The 16,476-nt window shown below is 38.6% G+C and overlaps 2 protein-coding genes across 2 annotated transcripts in view; one reads left to right on the top strand and one right to left on the bottom strand.

The window, feature by feature from the left end:
• The window catches only part of kif5ab (kinesin family member 5A, b), a 581,587-nt gene that overhangs the window by 478,485 nt on the left and 86,626 nt on the right, over window positions 1–16,476 (bottom strand). The window lies entirely within an intron of this gene.
• Window positions 103–15,997, top strand: igsf8 (immunoglobulin superfamily, member 8). Its single transcript, XM_079883531.1, has 7 exons — window positions 103–504; window positions 6,017–6,397; window positions 8,341–8,793; window positions 10,542–10,621; window positions 11,083–11,413; window positions 12,503–12,928; window positions 15,098–15,997. Exons 1-7 carry the CDS (start codon window positions 465–467, stop codon window positions 15,229–15,231), a joined length of 1,845 nt encoding a protein of 614 aa, XP_079739657.1. The 5' UTR covers window positions 103–464; the 3' UTR covers window positions 15,232–15,997.

The raw sequence follows: 16,476 nt of genomic DNA, 5'->3' as shown, positions 1-16,476 counted from the left end.
TATTGATCTCTTCGCTTTGACCTCCTATTGGCTGTGTTCCTCCGCGCTGAGACACGTGACTGGACAGTGAGTAGACCGTTGAGCGTCTGTCTGTATGCCTGCGCGTGACGTGATGCACTACTTTCAGTCAACCGCCTAATTTATGTATTACATCGTTTGGAAGATGTGATTGCGAGGGAAAAGAGTGATGTTAAAAGAGGAATAACAGCGAAACGTTTGCGCAGTTGCAGTGATGGTTTAATAACACGCGCTCTGTGGGATATAATCCGCGGTTTAAAGCTCGTTCCAGTGGTCAGCTCGCGCTTGTTTGATGGCGTGCTAGTTTATCAAGTCATTGACTAAATGAATATTCGATATCAGCTCTAGCCCGAGGATATCGCACACTAACAAACATGTGTTTGTACTATAGTGTCAGACAGAGTAAATCGGTGTAAACGCGACTGTATTGTGGAGATCAGGGCAGAATGGCACCGTGGTGGATCACGTTCATCGCTTTACTGTGGGGTGAGTCCAACCTGCTCATGTTTAATGTTCATCTGCTCCATACAAGTCCACGTCAATCCTCCAAAAACAATAAGATCATTATGGAAATTGCATCTTAACGCGCATTTTTGACATTCACCATGGGGGGAATATTCATTGTTCCACGTTAATAATTTAGTACATGAATCTGGTAATCATGGTAAATCTGTCTACCTCGGTATTCCGTGAAGTACTTTAGAGTAGCGTGCAAATACCGCGGTATAAGAATATGGTATTCATTCCGAAGAACGATATTGAATGTTTTTGGTTATGTTTCATAATATGTAATCCGTATTAGGTACTACCATGTTTTTTGTTTCTATTTACCTTGTTGTTGTTTTTTTACATGTAAAAATTTGGCAGATGCTTTTATCCAAAGTGACTTGCATTGCATTCAAGGAATATATTTTTATCAGTTCATGCATTTCTTAGGAATCGAACCCACAACCTTACATCATTACATGTAAATACATTGTGTTATGGTCATTCATGACCATATTAATACACTTTGGTATTATCATCTGATACATTGTTTTTTGTGTACTACAGGCTGATTTTTATTTTTATTTTTCATTACAGATATTTGAAAGACTAAAACTTTGTGTTTTAGACACTTTGTACCGATTGGCCCTGAATTGACACAGGAGCTTAATACAATGTTTTATTCAGTTCTGTGATCTCTTCATTCCCACTCATCATCAGTGTAATAATGACATCAAAATGTACGTATAAGCTGTGCAGGATTTCCACTGGCAGGCCTGCTGCTCCGGTTGCGCTTTAATTACGTGTCTGATCCGCTTAAAGCTTCTGTTCTCTGGTCATCATTGGAGGGTGGGTGTGTGTGTGTGTGTGTGTGTGTGTGTGGTTACTTCCCATGAGTCACCGAAACTAGACTGACCTGCCAGAAGAGCCTGATGCCAGCCAAAAAACCCTTACAGAAATAACCATAGTTTAAAAAAAAAAACAGTTATAGTTGTTGTCATAACATTAAGCCAGAAATATATCTTTAAAAGAAATGATTCTGAAGCTTACTAAATTATAATGCTCTTTCCTTTAAATAGTGTTTAGAAGTGCAATAGTAACTAATACTATTGCCATAGTTTGTAGTAACGTGACACGTCAAGCGTTGTCATCTGCGTCCTGCAGAGACTAATACTATGGGATTTCGGTTTAAACTAGTTTACAGTAAATTTTTTGTGAGGGGAAACCTGTCAACACCGGTCTTGGTTTTTCAGGTTGTGGTTAAACAGTACAGGTGACATCATGTCAACACTCAACCGCATTACAATAATAATTTATCTGATGTAGTTTACATATCCGAGTGAGTCACACGGTGAGCTGATAAACTGTGGCAATAGTTTTGCATTAGATTCAGAAGTTTACCTTTTGCTACCTCCATGTCAAATCCAAAATCACACCTAAAATTCCCTTTTTATTTTATTAGTTAAAAGTAATGATTTCAAATAAACAAATTATTTTTGTAAAAAAAAAAGAAATGAGTGAAGAAATGCTTTAGATGTGATTTAACCGTGTAAAGCTTGACATGAAATAATAGTTTGAAAAATCGAATACAAAAATATATATTTTTAAATCTAAAATAAAGCAAAAATATACAATTTGCTGCAGATGCTGATATTTATGTAGACAAAAAGTAAGACGATGCTTATAATGTAAATCACTGATATCTTTATAACTTGCATGAAAATCATATAAATATCAATATCTGCCAATAATATGTCTTAGTAAGATAATGCTTAGTTTATGATCAAAGCTCTGTTGTTTTAAAACATATAATGCAATACAATGATGATTTAGAGATGAACAATTTAACCTTTCTAAAAAGCCTGATGATCATATTTGATACTCAATAACATGGATAATCAAAAATACCAAAGTCTCTTCAGTCCAATATTAATAATATCAAAGTTATTCTTATGTTTACTTGATAAAAATCAGTAAAGATTTCAGATCCAAAAGACGCGTTACGCATGAGCTGAAAAGTGGATGTTTGTACAGTTAAACTTAAAGACTTTTACTTGCTAAAACAGTCTAAACTGTCAATCAGAGGCAGAAGGACTGGAGGAGATTGACAGGTTTATCAGATCATGTTCATCATTTAGAGGCCTTAGAAATTCATGCATCAGAAGGTTTCGAGTTCAGTGGTTTAGTTCCTTTAGCAGAATGAGGAGGTGTGCAAATAACCTCAGGTCTGCGTAGGAAAATGAGTTCAGTCGTGACATCAGAGGCTGTAACACATGGGCGTAGTCTGGCAGAATGGGATTACTGTTCGTTATGTAGACCCTTTCATTCAAAGACGCATTACAACCTATTTTTTACAGTCTATGATTACAACACACACACACGGAGGGCGTGGGAACCAAACAGAGCGGGCGTGATTCATGAATAAACAATACTGACTCCCGGGTCTGAATATGGGTCGATAGGAGTGCCGAGACCACGTTAGCTGATTATTAATGAGATGCAGAGTAAATCAGTGATATATCTATATCACACAGTAGCGTTTATTTTAATTATCCCGAATCAGCCAGCATGTATTTGACATCACTAGGCACGTTTTTTTTATTTTTTTTATTATTATTATTTTATTATTATTTTTTTTTTTATGTTGACAAAAAACTATTGCGAAATGACGGCGTTTCCATTAACTGATGTTATGCAACTAAAACTTCATTTTTCCTCTCGCGATAAGTAAAATCATTCCAAAAACCATGGTAACGGACGTTGGTAGGTTTATGTACTATATCCCAGCCACCGCACTGGCCATTATTATTAATGGAAGGAGATGTGTGTGTGTTTTCCAAGCATTAATGGACGACCCTTATTATACTTGTGAGTGGCACATATGAGGAGTTTCTGGGTGTTTCCCCCTCAGATCTGCTGTGAGGTCTTTGATTGTGGCATTTATTTGAGGTTTAGAATCCAGTATTCCTGTAATTATTTTGTCTTTTATGAATTTAGAACTGTTGTCTCGTATTCTGTCCAAACACACCACGTCAGGTGACCTGTAAATGCGCAAAAACTGTATCCATTGCAGTTTTGCGAAATATTTCTTTTTCAAATTGCCTGAAAAACCCCCTCATGCGAGCGTAAAAACTTTTTTGCGATAAATGGGAGTTCTTGCGAAATTGACGCGTTTCCATTGGGTGTATTTTCAATTTCAATTTGCGCAATTTGAAGGGTAATGGAAACGCGGCTACTGTCATGCAGTGTTATTTTATTATTGTTCAAATACTATTATTGTAGTTTTAGTAACACTTTATTTTGATGCTCTACCAACAGATATTCTACCGACTAGAAGTAACTTTGCAATTACATACTAGAGATCGACCGATAATCGGTTTTACCGATATTTGACCCGATATTTTAAGTATTTTCCCATAATCATTCTGATTACTTAAAAAAGACACGAAGAAAGTGAAATTGCAGGAATTACAGAAGCTTATTTAAAAAGTGTTAAATATAACAGTTTGTTCAGTTCAGTGCTGTTGTTATAATTGTCAAAAACAGAAATAAACCAGTAATTAAATATCAGTTATCGGGCACATAAACACGCAAATAATTGATTTCGGTTATAAAAAAATCAATATCGGTCGATCTATAGGCCTATTTATTCTACTAACCAGAGCTCTAACCTAACAGTCTACCTAATAGTCTCATGCAGCTTTAAAGGAGAACTCCGGTCAATTTTAACATTGAGCTCATTTTTTGGTAAATTTGGAGTGCTGTCAGTACAGAGAACAACGACAAAAATGCTTTGCATGTATTGATCCTGGTGGTTAAAGGGTTAGTTCACCCCAAAATGAAAACTCTGTCAGTAATTACTCTCCCTCATGTTGTTCCAACCCCGTAAGTAGGGGTGTGCCATATCATACCGTCCACGATAATACCGGTATAAATTTTTACATGATAAAAAAGTGTCATATCGCGATATCAATGATATAGCGACGCGATGACGTATGGCGCATTTACGTTCCCTAGCGCGCACAACAACAACACCCGTCTGAGAGTAAGAGCAGCCTGTCAGCCTCCGATGACGATTTAGCAATTTCACAAACAGCTTGAGTGTTCAGCGGTGCTGCCGACGCGCGTCTTCTCTCTCTCGCGTTTAGGAGTCGGGACATGACTGAATGGTCTCTTGCACAATCAGGCCATCAGTGCATCGTAACTAAAGTTTATAATTTTCACGTCTTCTTAAGTCTTATCAGTTTAAACATTCAAGCGATTTTAAACTATCCAGTAGGCTACTCGCACGCTCTCTGATAGATAGTTGCACTACATAGAGTACAGCTCGCGAGTAACAAAAGTTATTTTTCGCGGATTATATCACTTTAATGGGGGGGGGGGGGGGGGGACGCAAAATTGTGTAAAACTTCCGGTCTTGGTAAGTATACTCGTAAACACAGTCGGTTATGTATTTAAGGCATGTGACAGTGTGACAGACAGTATAATGAAAACAGCAATGGATCCCTGCACTAGCTGTAAAAGTGACAGCAGCCATAGGCTATGTGTCTGTCATTAATGTTGTCGTCAAAACAACAAAAGATAGCTTTAATTGTAATGAATGAGAATTATTAGCCTATGTATTTCATTTAGTCAGGAATCAGAACTAAAAGACTATGTGTTATTTTACATTTGATTACTTTATTCTGTTTCTGTAGTATTTCTGAATACTGGTGTTAGACCTACACACATTTAACATTTAATTCAAAGATTGAAATCAAGCTTCCTTGTGTTGTGTAAACTCTTAACAATGAGTGAGCAAACATTTAGGTGAGATAAACATAAGAAAGAAAACAAAAGTGTCTATATCGTCATAAATATCATTATCGCAAATATTCTTGAAATATTGTGATATAATTTTGAGGCTATATCGCCCACCCCTACCCGTAAGGCTTTCGTTCATATTCGGAACACAAATTAAGATATTTCTGATTAAATCTGAGAGCTGTCTCACTCCTTCATAGGCTTCTCTGTTATTGAAACTTGCCGGCCCAGAAAGTAAAGACATCGTTAAAATAGTCCGAGTGACTACAGTGGCTCAACCTTACGTTTATCAGGCGATGAGAATACTTTTTGTGCGGAAAACCCCCCAAAATTAACGACTTTATTCAACTCTTCATGTTCTTCTGTGTTTCTCTGAGTGAGTTCACGTAGTGTAACAGCGCAGCGCTTCTGGGTTGTACGTCAGAACGGAGGCTCACTATTGGCTGACGCTGGTCATGTGTGTGATGCTGGCCAATAGTGAGCCTCCGTTCTGACGTACAAGTTGAGCGACTGTAGTCACTTGGACTATTTTAACGATGTCTTTACTAACTTTCTGGGCCGGCAAGTTTCAATAACAGTGAAGCCTATGAAGGAGTGAGACAGCTCTCAGATTTAATCAGAAATATCTTATTTTGTGTTCCGAAGATGAACGAAAGTCTTATTTACACTTATTTACTTCTTGTCTCTGTTTCTTTCGTTTGTGTGTTAGAGTTGCAGTGGTGTGTGTGCCGTGAGGTCACTCTTCCCGCCGGTCCGCTGTACCGGGTCGCCGGATTCTCGCTGTCTCTGCCCTGCACAGTTTCGGGATACGAAGGCCCGCGGACGCAGGAGTTCGAGTGGTACCTGTACCGGGAGGACGCTGGGGGTCGGCAGATCGCTGTGGTGTCCACGCGAGACGCTGGGTTTCCGTACGCGCCGTTCCAGGGTCGTGTGCAGGCGGGCGAGGTTCGGGTCGAGAGGGACTCGGGCGATAAAGCCAGGCTGATAATCCAGAGGCTTCGTCCAGATGATCAGGGCCGTTACGAGTGTTACACGCCCAGCACTGACACGCGCTTCCTGGGGAACTACAGTTCATCAGTGGACGTCAAAGGTAGGTGGTGTATCCATAGACTGTAAAAAAAAAAAATGGACGTAGTGTCCGTGACGTCACCCGTAGGTTTCTGAAGACCGTTTTTGAAGCCTAAAGTGGGCGTGGCTGACCGTCGCCATCTTGGCAGCGCGTCACTCCCGAATTTATTTATTTTTACATTCAGACAATGAGCTGAGGTAACGTGACGGCTAACAGACAGCAGACACACGGCTAATGATGACTAATGACCACAGCCGTGGGAATCCACCTGTCACTCAAAAGTGGACACACCCATAATTATGCAGAAATTTAAGGCTTAATATAATTTAAACGGATGAGTTATAAAAAAATTCACCCCCCTCACAGTCGTGATGAAGGGCAAAATTAGCTGTATAGAACAAAGCCACTTTTTGCACCAGGCTGTAAACATGTTTTTTTCTGCTGTAAAGTTGGGTATTTTAAAGGAGCTGTATGTAAGATTGTGGCCAAAACTGGTACTGCAATCACTGTATCCCCTCCCCCTGACTCGAGGTTGCCAGATATGTTGCAGGATCCAGCAGGAACGTAGGCTGCTACAAGGAGCTGCAACTGTGGTAACTAGAGCAGAGCTGGCAACCCGGATGCCGAAACACTACTGACTTCGTGATTGGTAGATAGGTGGAGGGTGGAGCATCAGGCCAAAACACAAGATGACAACATCAACATCAATTGAGGGCTGCAACTTCACTTTTTAAATGACAATATCCTGGCCGTACTACTGTTGTCAGTGATATAAGTATTTGAAATGAACATGATTTCTTAATGTCTAGTGACATATCAGGGCCATTTTATGATTAATTGAAATACATTTCTTACATACAGCTCCTTTAACATGGAGGAGATACAGATTTGACTCACTTTTGCAGCCGGTCTCTAGTGGCCAGTCGATGAATTGCCGTTTAATTCACTTCCGTGTTGGTTTCAAGAGAGAGACAGGGAGGTTGCCGCTTGGGTGTATCAGGGGCGGGTCAAAAATATGACATGAAAACATTCCAGTTTCACTTTATTTAGCCGGTCTGTAAGGCGTGCTGTCTTAACGCTAACCAATCAGGCCTCAGGAACCGCCCCAAATACAGCAATAACCAATCAGGCCTCAGGAACCGCCCCAAATACAGCAATAACCAATCAGACCTCAGGAACCGCCCCAAATACAGCAATAACCAATCAGGCCTCAGGAACCGCCCCAAATACAGCAATAACCAATCAGGCCTCAGGAACCGCCCCAAATACAGCAATAACCAATCAGACCTCAGGAACCGCCCCAAATACAGCAATAACCAATCAGGCCTCAGGAACCGCCCCAAATACAGCAATAACCAATCAGGCCTCAGGAACCGCCCCAAATACAGCAATAACCAATCAGGCCTCAGGAACCGCCCCAAATACAGCAATAACCAATCAGGCCTCAGGAACCGCCCCAAATACAGCAATAACCAATCAGGCCTCAGGAACCGCCCCAAATACAGCAATAACCTATCAGGCCTCAGGAACCGCCCCAAATACAGCAATAACCAATCAGACCTCAGGAACCGCCCCAAATACAGCAATAACCAATCAGGCCTCAGGAAACGCCCCAAATACAGCAATAACCAATCAGGCCTCAGGAAACGCCCCAAATACAGCAATAACCAATCAGAAAAAAAGAGAAATATATTTTTTAAAGTCAGGGCGATCCTCATTTTCATGATCGATCGTCGCTGTCACGAACAAGTGCTCGATCACTCTTGCCCATCCCTGATTCACATGAAAACCGGTCTTTTAATTTGTACATATTACACAATTTTTACTTTATTTTTGATCAAATAAATGCAGCCTTGGTGAGCAGAAGAGACTCTTTCCAAAAAATTAAAAAAATTAATTTCCAAACTTTAACAGGTACTGTATATTAAACATGAAATTAAGAAATCTGTTCCTTATTTCTGCAGTCATTCCAGATACGCTGCTGATAACACACTCGAGGATTCTGAGCGGCCAGCCTGTAACCGAAGGCACGGAGCTTCAGCTCACATGCGCAGCTTCCGTCCAATCGGATCAACACACTCACGTTTCCGTCACGTTCGGCGTGCGAAGCAGCGGGGGGGCGGAGTCACTGGGTCACAACCTGAGGGAAATAATCGCCATCGACCGCGAGCTGCGCGTGACTCCGGGCCACAGCGGCGGATACGGGAAGAGATACAGAGATGGAGAGATCGCTCTGGAAAAGCGTAAAGGGGACGGAGCCAGGGATCTGTACGTGATGAAGATGAGCGCTCTCGCCCCGGGGGATTCTGGGTCGTATTTCTGCGAGGCTGTGCAGTGGATCAGAGATCCGGATGGCAAATGGGAACGCATCGCACAGAGGACCATGGAGCTCGGGAATCTCACCGTTCAACCACTTGGTTAGTAGCAACCTCTCTTATTTAAGCTATTCGTTTATGTAAAACTTCTTAAAGTCCCCCTTTTATCTCTTAAAACTCATCTTTGATCATCAAAATGACATATTTAAAAGTTTTTTCCTTTTAAAAAAATCATCATGCCTTAAAATATCTTGAATGTAACACGACACCCTTGCCTCATTTATTATCTACGTTTCTATGAATATGCAAATGAGCCCCGCCTCCACTCACTCACTCACTCAGAGATCCACTGGTTGACGATCACACGTTGATCTGATTGGTTACAAGGTAGTTTGTGACGTCAGAAACACCAGCGATTTCAAAGCGTGTTTTTGAGACTGTCTTTGGTTCAGTGCAGTTTTAAGGAGGAAATACTCAGCAATGCTGTCGACTTATGAATTTACACATGGTTTGTCTTAAAGCATATTAAAAACACCACATAGACACATAAACTACATTAAAAGCTTGGTTTTCACCACAGGGGGACTATAACTTAACTTACATTTGCAATGCCATGCTTTTGCCTGTAGTTTCTTGCCTTAAAGGCCCAAAAGAAATGATTTTCTTGGACGTATTTCCTATTGAAACAGGAATCTGAGGATGGTCATATTGAAGAATGGTAAATGCTTTCATGTTAATGAACTGCTGTTTATATCGACTGAGAGACGTTTTAAAGTTTACCGGGTGTGTGTGATTGATTGAGACGCTGTCGGATACGAAGCATCTGCTGGCTTTGGCACGGGCGTCTGCTCTCGCTCATCTTAAAGTGTAAACATCTCATGACTGTACAAGCTGCTTTGGATGTTGTTTACTGTAGCAACTAGATCACAGAAAATCTCTTGGGTTTATTTTCTGTACTTTGGATGTGTGTCAAACTTTTGGATATGTGCAGTGTAAATGCAGGCTGATTTATTCTCCTATAAAAACCCTTGACATCCTTGGGAACTACATTATGGTGCCGCATTTATGGGTAACACTTTATTTTACAGTGTCATTGTTACATATGTTACATGTAGTTACTATAGTAATAACTATAAATTATGCATAATTACATGCAACTAATCCTAACCCTATAGTAAGTACATGTAGTTACTCAATATTACTCAGTACTTAAATGTATAATTACACTGTAATAATGACACCTTAAGCTAAAGTGTAACCCATTAATGTTTATTAACCTTAGTAATAATAAGAAGTGTGGGTTAGCAGGGCTGGGAATTGAACTGAATCGCAAGCTTGCGAATCAAAATCAGTCTCGATTCGTTATCAATTCTTATGGATATATATCAGGTACAGTACATGTACATTTTTCTTAAGGTATTTCATTTATGTATTATGTGACCTATCAGTTACACTTATCAGTTAATGCATACACACTGATATGCTGATAACCCCCAATTATCATTTTATCAAATTAACCAGTTGTCCAGTCTTATGAACCACTTCTTCTTCAGCTGCACGAAATAAGAACAGATTTTTATCATTTATTCATATTATTATCTGTCATGTTATTGGCCATATGCCACTGCAACAGACCATATTATGACGATCGATCATGGGAATTTGTGAAAATTGATATCCCTAGAAAGAAGAATGTCATCTAGGATGACTCGAGGGTGAGTAAATCATGGGTTAATTTTTGGGTGAACTATCCCTTTAAGAACGCGCATGAATATGCGCTAGCGAGAAAGTGCTGCGGTTGTTGCTGTGAATTTAATAACCAGCTTGTGTGATTGTGTTTCCCCGTTTAGTGGACACTCTGAGCGTGCGCTCGGTTCCAGACGGTGACGTCTCTCTGCAGCCCGGCGCTCCTCTCAGCCTCACCTGTCAGGTAGGCTTGCTACGATAGTCGGTGTTGACGGTGTTACCAGTGTTCAGAAGCAAAGTAATGAAATGTAAAATCGCAGATTTAAGCAAATTTGTCATTGTACTGTTTTGTTGTTGTGTTTTCATTAAGAATGATAGGCTAATGAACTCACCTTTCAAACAATCCGCCCCTGAATTGGCGCTAATTTAAAAGCGAAACTAAAATGCGCACACGTGCATTCATATGGTGCGTGTCCACTGGCGCGGAGTGAGCAGAACAGAGCGAGCGTTTTCAGTTCATTCCTTTGGTAGGATTTAATTGAAAATGCTCGCTCTGCCCCGCACCATTATGAATACCTGTGTGGACGTGCGCATTTTAGTTTCACTTTCAAATTAGAGATTTATAAGCCCCCGCCGGTGATACTGGTATTACCGGTGTTGTCACACTTCGATTAAACAGTGGGAAAATATCTTATATACTGTCAGGTGACCGGCGTGGGCGCGTGGAACCGCTCGGCGCTGCTGGTTCAGTGGATGCGGCGCGGGCCGACGGGTGGCGTGGAGGTGGAGGTGTCTCGCGTGGGACCCGACGGCGTGGTCACATGGGGCGATGATGTCAGCAGAGCGGGGGGCGGCAGTATGGAGAAGGAGGCTGATGGGAAGTTTTCTCTGCGTCTGTTCTCCGTTCACCCCGCTGATGCCGGACTCTACCGGTGCGCCGTGAGCGTCTACGCCGGGAGACTAACGCCGGGACCGTCGAGTCCCGCAACGATAACGCAGAGATCGGAGTGGGTCACTGTTAGCCTGAAGACTGACGGTGGGTGTTTGTTTGTATGTTTGTTTGTTTTTTTTGTGAGTGAAGTCATAATTGTCCTTTTTCTAATTTGTTTTCCTTGAATAATTTTGGACTTTTCACTTTTGTAAATCAGAACTCAATTAATTTGCATCATCATTTTTAATGATTAACATCTGTTTTAATACTATTTTTTTTGTTATTGAAATGTATGAAAGCTTGTTTCTGCCACAGAATAAAACATTTTATTTTGTTTTATCAAAATTGTTTTATCTTACATTTACGAGTTTATATCTTACTATTCTGACTTTATAACACAATTGTGACTGTATATCATGCAATTGTGAGAAAAAAAGGCAGAAATGTGAGGAAAAAAGTCACAATTACCTTTTCTTTCTTTTTTTGTGGCGGAAACAAGCTTCCATAGAAATGCATATAGAGGAAATTATTATTAAATGTTATTCCTTGTGTTAATTTAGTGAAAAGCAGTGTAGAAAAAAATATCTTGATTATTTGTAACTAGACATTTACTGTATTTGACTTCATGCATTTATTAGAGGAAATGCATCAATATTGATATATACACTTGTTCAAAAGTTTGAGATTTTTAATGAAATTAATACTTTCATTCAGAAAGGACACATTAATTTGATCAAAAGTGACAGTAAAGACATTTATAATGTTAAAAATAAATGCTTTTAAACTTTATATTCAGAGAATCCTGAAAAATAAATATGAACTGTTTTCAACATTGATAATAATCATTCATGTTTCTTGATCATCAAATCATCATATCAGAATGATTTCTGAAGACTGGAGTAATGATGCTGAAAATACAGCTTTGATCACAGGAATAAATTACACTTTACTATATATTCACATAGAAAACGGCTATTTTGAATCATAATAATATATCACATTATCAGTATTTTTGATCAAATAATTGCAACATTGGTGAGCAGATCGATAATGATATCGATTGATTCATAATTCTAAACAAAATAAAAAATGTTTTACTTTAGACTAATGACCCAGACTTATTTTCATGAGCTTCACTGTACGCCGTGCTGAGAGTTTATCATGCTGTGTTTGTGTGTTTATGCACCGGTTCAGATGTGCGTGTGTCTGCCAGCGTCGATCTTCCTCGTCGCCCGCTCCTGAGGCGCGGCAGTACGATCACGATGCTCTGCAACGTCTCTGTGGAAACTAGCGCTTCTTCACAAGTGGAGGTGCAGTGGCTTCAGAAGCCCAAGGAACCGGCGAGGAAAGACGTCACGTTTTCTGAGGACGCCACAGCACAGCTCATAGCGACCCTGAGCTACGACGGGCTCACGCGCATCTACAGCAACACTAGCGATCTGAGCGTCGACCGCGTGTCTGCAACGAGCTACAGGCTAAGAATCTTCTCGGCCCGTGAAGAGGATCAGGGACACTATCAGTGTCAAGCCGAGGTTTGGTTGCAGGATCCGCGCGGCGGATGGTATAATACAGGAGCGAGAGCAGAGTCCGAGACCGTACACCTGTACCTGTACGCTCGAGGTGAGCTTGATCTGTTGATCAAATCTGTTTCAGTACTAGTGTGGATGTGCAGGTTTTATATATATATATTAGGGCTGTCAAACGATTAATCGCGATTAATCGCATCCAAAATAAAAGTTTGTTTTTACATAATATATGTGTGTGTACGGTGTATAATTATTTTCTATATATAAATACACACACATGCATGTATATATTTAAGAAATATTTGCATGTATATACTGTGTATATATATTTATATTATATATAATTTATATTATATATAAATATTTTATATATAAATAACACATTTTTCTTAAATATATATGCATGTGTGTGCATTTATATATAGAAAATAATTATACTCCATACACACACATATATATTATGTAAACACAAACTTTTATTTTGGATGCGATTAATCGCGATTAATCGTTTGACAGCCCTAATATATATATATATATATATATATATTAGGGCTGGGTATTGACACAAATTTCACAATTCGATTCGATTTCGATTCTGATTCGTTTCAATATTGATTGTTTGGGATATCAGGCAAATTTTCTCAAGGAAAACAAATCTCTTCACTAATGCTGTAAACTATGGGAGTCAGTTGTAGCCTATAGCCTTCATTAGCCTACTATAATATTGAAGGTACAAATTAACTGATTTGTATACAAACACTTAAATTACACTTTTTTTTTTTATAATAATAAAGTTATATGAAATATAAACATTTAAATGGGGGCTGTCATAAAAATCTGCCAGATTTATTCAAACAAGCATTTAAAATTGAAGAACATTAAAAATTATAATGAATATGTAATATGGTGCATATATTTAGCAGCATGCTCCTCTAGAGTTAATTTTTCTCGCTGACTAACAAGTTTATGGTCTCTGGATATGTTTTTTCTGATGTAAATATGACGTTACATGACATTGTTTACAAGCTGTTTTACTGACGTCTTTCCACGGGTGAAACACTGATTGAGCGACTCCATGTCACATGATACGGATTTCGATAAGTTGTACTCTACCTTTTAACACACTTTCAGATGCTCATTCATGTTTATCTCGCGCTGTAACTGGTGTTATTAAGGCGGAGGAGAAGATCATGTGCTTCTCGAGAGCTGAGCCAGAGCGATCTCACGCCACAGCGACAAAATGGCATTTATGAATTTCGTAAGAAAATGGATGTAATTTGAAATCTGAGACTTTGTTTAATATCAATAGTAACAAAGCACAAAGATTATTGCGATTCATCAAATGAAAACAGGATGACTAATCGATTCTTGGGATTTAAGAATCAATATCGATTCGTAAAAATGAGAATCGATTAAAATCGAGAAATCGATATTTTTTACCCAGCCCTAATATATATATATATATATATATATATATATATATATATACATTTTTCCATAAATTCAATACAACAATTGTGGTGATTGTTGTACTAAAAACTTATAAATGTGCAAGTTACCCATATTGTGCTTTATGGCTGGAGCTATCGATTATTTTCGAGTAATCGAGTGTTCTACCGATTATTCCATCGATTAATTGGATAAAAAAATGTGTGGTAATAAAAATAAGTGACCAACAGCCTTTAAAATAACTTGAAATACAAATGCAGTCAAACCAAAATTTACTCACACACCTTCAACATTTCTCACATTATCACAGTTTATTCACTATAATTTAGAAAATGGTAATGAAATATGAGCAGAACTCAGTTGATATTTGACTGGTTTTGTCCGTCCTTCTGTTAGACTGTCTCACACATGAATTATGTTGAATATCTGTCAGCTGTTAAATTTAACTACACAATTAGCTCAACCAATCACCAAGCAATGCTTCATTCTGTTCAGTCTGTGTGTAAAAAGAGCATTAGCATAATTTTTGGTTTGACTGTAAATGCGCTGTTTTTTTTTTCCCCAGAGAAGCACAACACTTTAATCATTTAAATGCATGCAGATTACATGTTCTTGTAATAATGCGGCTCATGGATTCTCATCTGTGGATCGCGCCACTTCCGGTATTTTGCCGGTTACTCGACACTGGTAAATCGCAATCGAGGATTTTGTAAAGTCGAGTACTCGACTTCAATCGAGGAGCCGTGACGGCGCCAGTGTGCTTGCATGATCTGGTGAATTGAAAGCCTGATTATTGGTGTGTTTTTCTCCCCAGTTGCTGATCTTCTGCTCATTCCCCTCGTGGTCGGCGTGTCGTCGGCGCTGTTCGTGGGCATATTGATCATTGCAACGGTGACGTGTTGCTTCATGAAGAGACTGGCTAGACAGCGCTCTCGCATAAGGAAGTAGGAAGTATGAGACTTTCATGGAAAACCTGTGAAAACATTCAAAGACTTGATTGGAGCAAAGAAAAACTGGTTTAAGGTATTTCGGCAGACTTGATGTAATGTGCACTCTGAAAATGTACTGGATGCTCATGTTGTATTTAATCCATATGTGGATGGGAACAGTTGCATATACACAAATGCATGTAGATTCACTTCAAACTGTGACGTTGTGTTCTGCACTGTTTCTGTTCGCTGAAAGGACGTCACATGATGGATATAAACCACTCGCTCGGTTTAAACTAGAGCCTGAATGCAGTTGTGTTTTGGAGAGCTAGCAGAACCACTAATAATAAACCCAAATCACTCACTGTTTTTACAGTGCTATAAAATGTGCTCATAATTCAGTGTTTTCTGTTAGTATAAAATACTTTTTATGGCATGCCATAGTTTTTCACCTTTTCACTTTTTGTATTCAAAAAGTAAATGAAATACACTGAATATACTGAGCAGTTCCAGGCAAACGGGAGCGAACTCCTGCCAAATGCACGTTTGTGTCACAGTAATCTCTTCTTAACGTTAGTTAATTCTTCTGTTCTACTTTGTGAATGGTGAATTTTACAAAATTAAGAAATGTCCAGGTCATATTTGACTCCAAAATTTAAAGAAAAATAATTATATTTTCGGTCATAATGTTTGTTTGTTTTTGTTTTTTTTTGCACAGTTTGCAACATATTTTTTTATAGAAATTAAACCAATATAAAACAACAAATTAAAATAAATTTACAACCAAATGCCAAATTTCTATTTTTTTTTTTCAATTCTGTAATTCATCCGGGTTTGTTTACACATTCTTTATGTGTGTATATGTGTATGTATGTGTGTGTGTGTGTGTGTGTATATATATATATATATATATATATATATATATATATATATATATATATATATATATATATATATATATACGGTATATACATATATACATTTTTCCATAAATTCAATACAAACAATTGTACTTAGAAAATATAAAAGAATATAATTTTGGAATTAAAAAATAGCATTTTTTTATTTTATTTTTTTGCATTACAGTAATAAAAATTGTGGGTGAAAAGAATGTTTAAATAATGTGAAGAAACTCTTACAAATGTGCAGAAAATCTTCAAAAGACATTTTCTTGGCATTTTTGTGAAATTCACCTGAATAGAAGAAATATATGAGTAATAACAAGGGCCCAATAAGCTATGAGGAGTTCAGAGCGGCAGTTTAC

The sequence above is a fragment of the Squalius cephalus genome, assembly GCF_949319135.1.
Source record: "Squalius cephalus genome assembly, chromosome: 10".
NCBI lineage: Eukaryota > Metazoa > Chordata > Actinopteri > Cypriniformes > Leuciscidae > Squalius > Squalius cephalus.
Note: the sequence above shows the minus strand (reverse complement) of the source record. Positions and strands in the feature narration are given on the sequence as shown.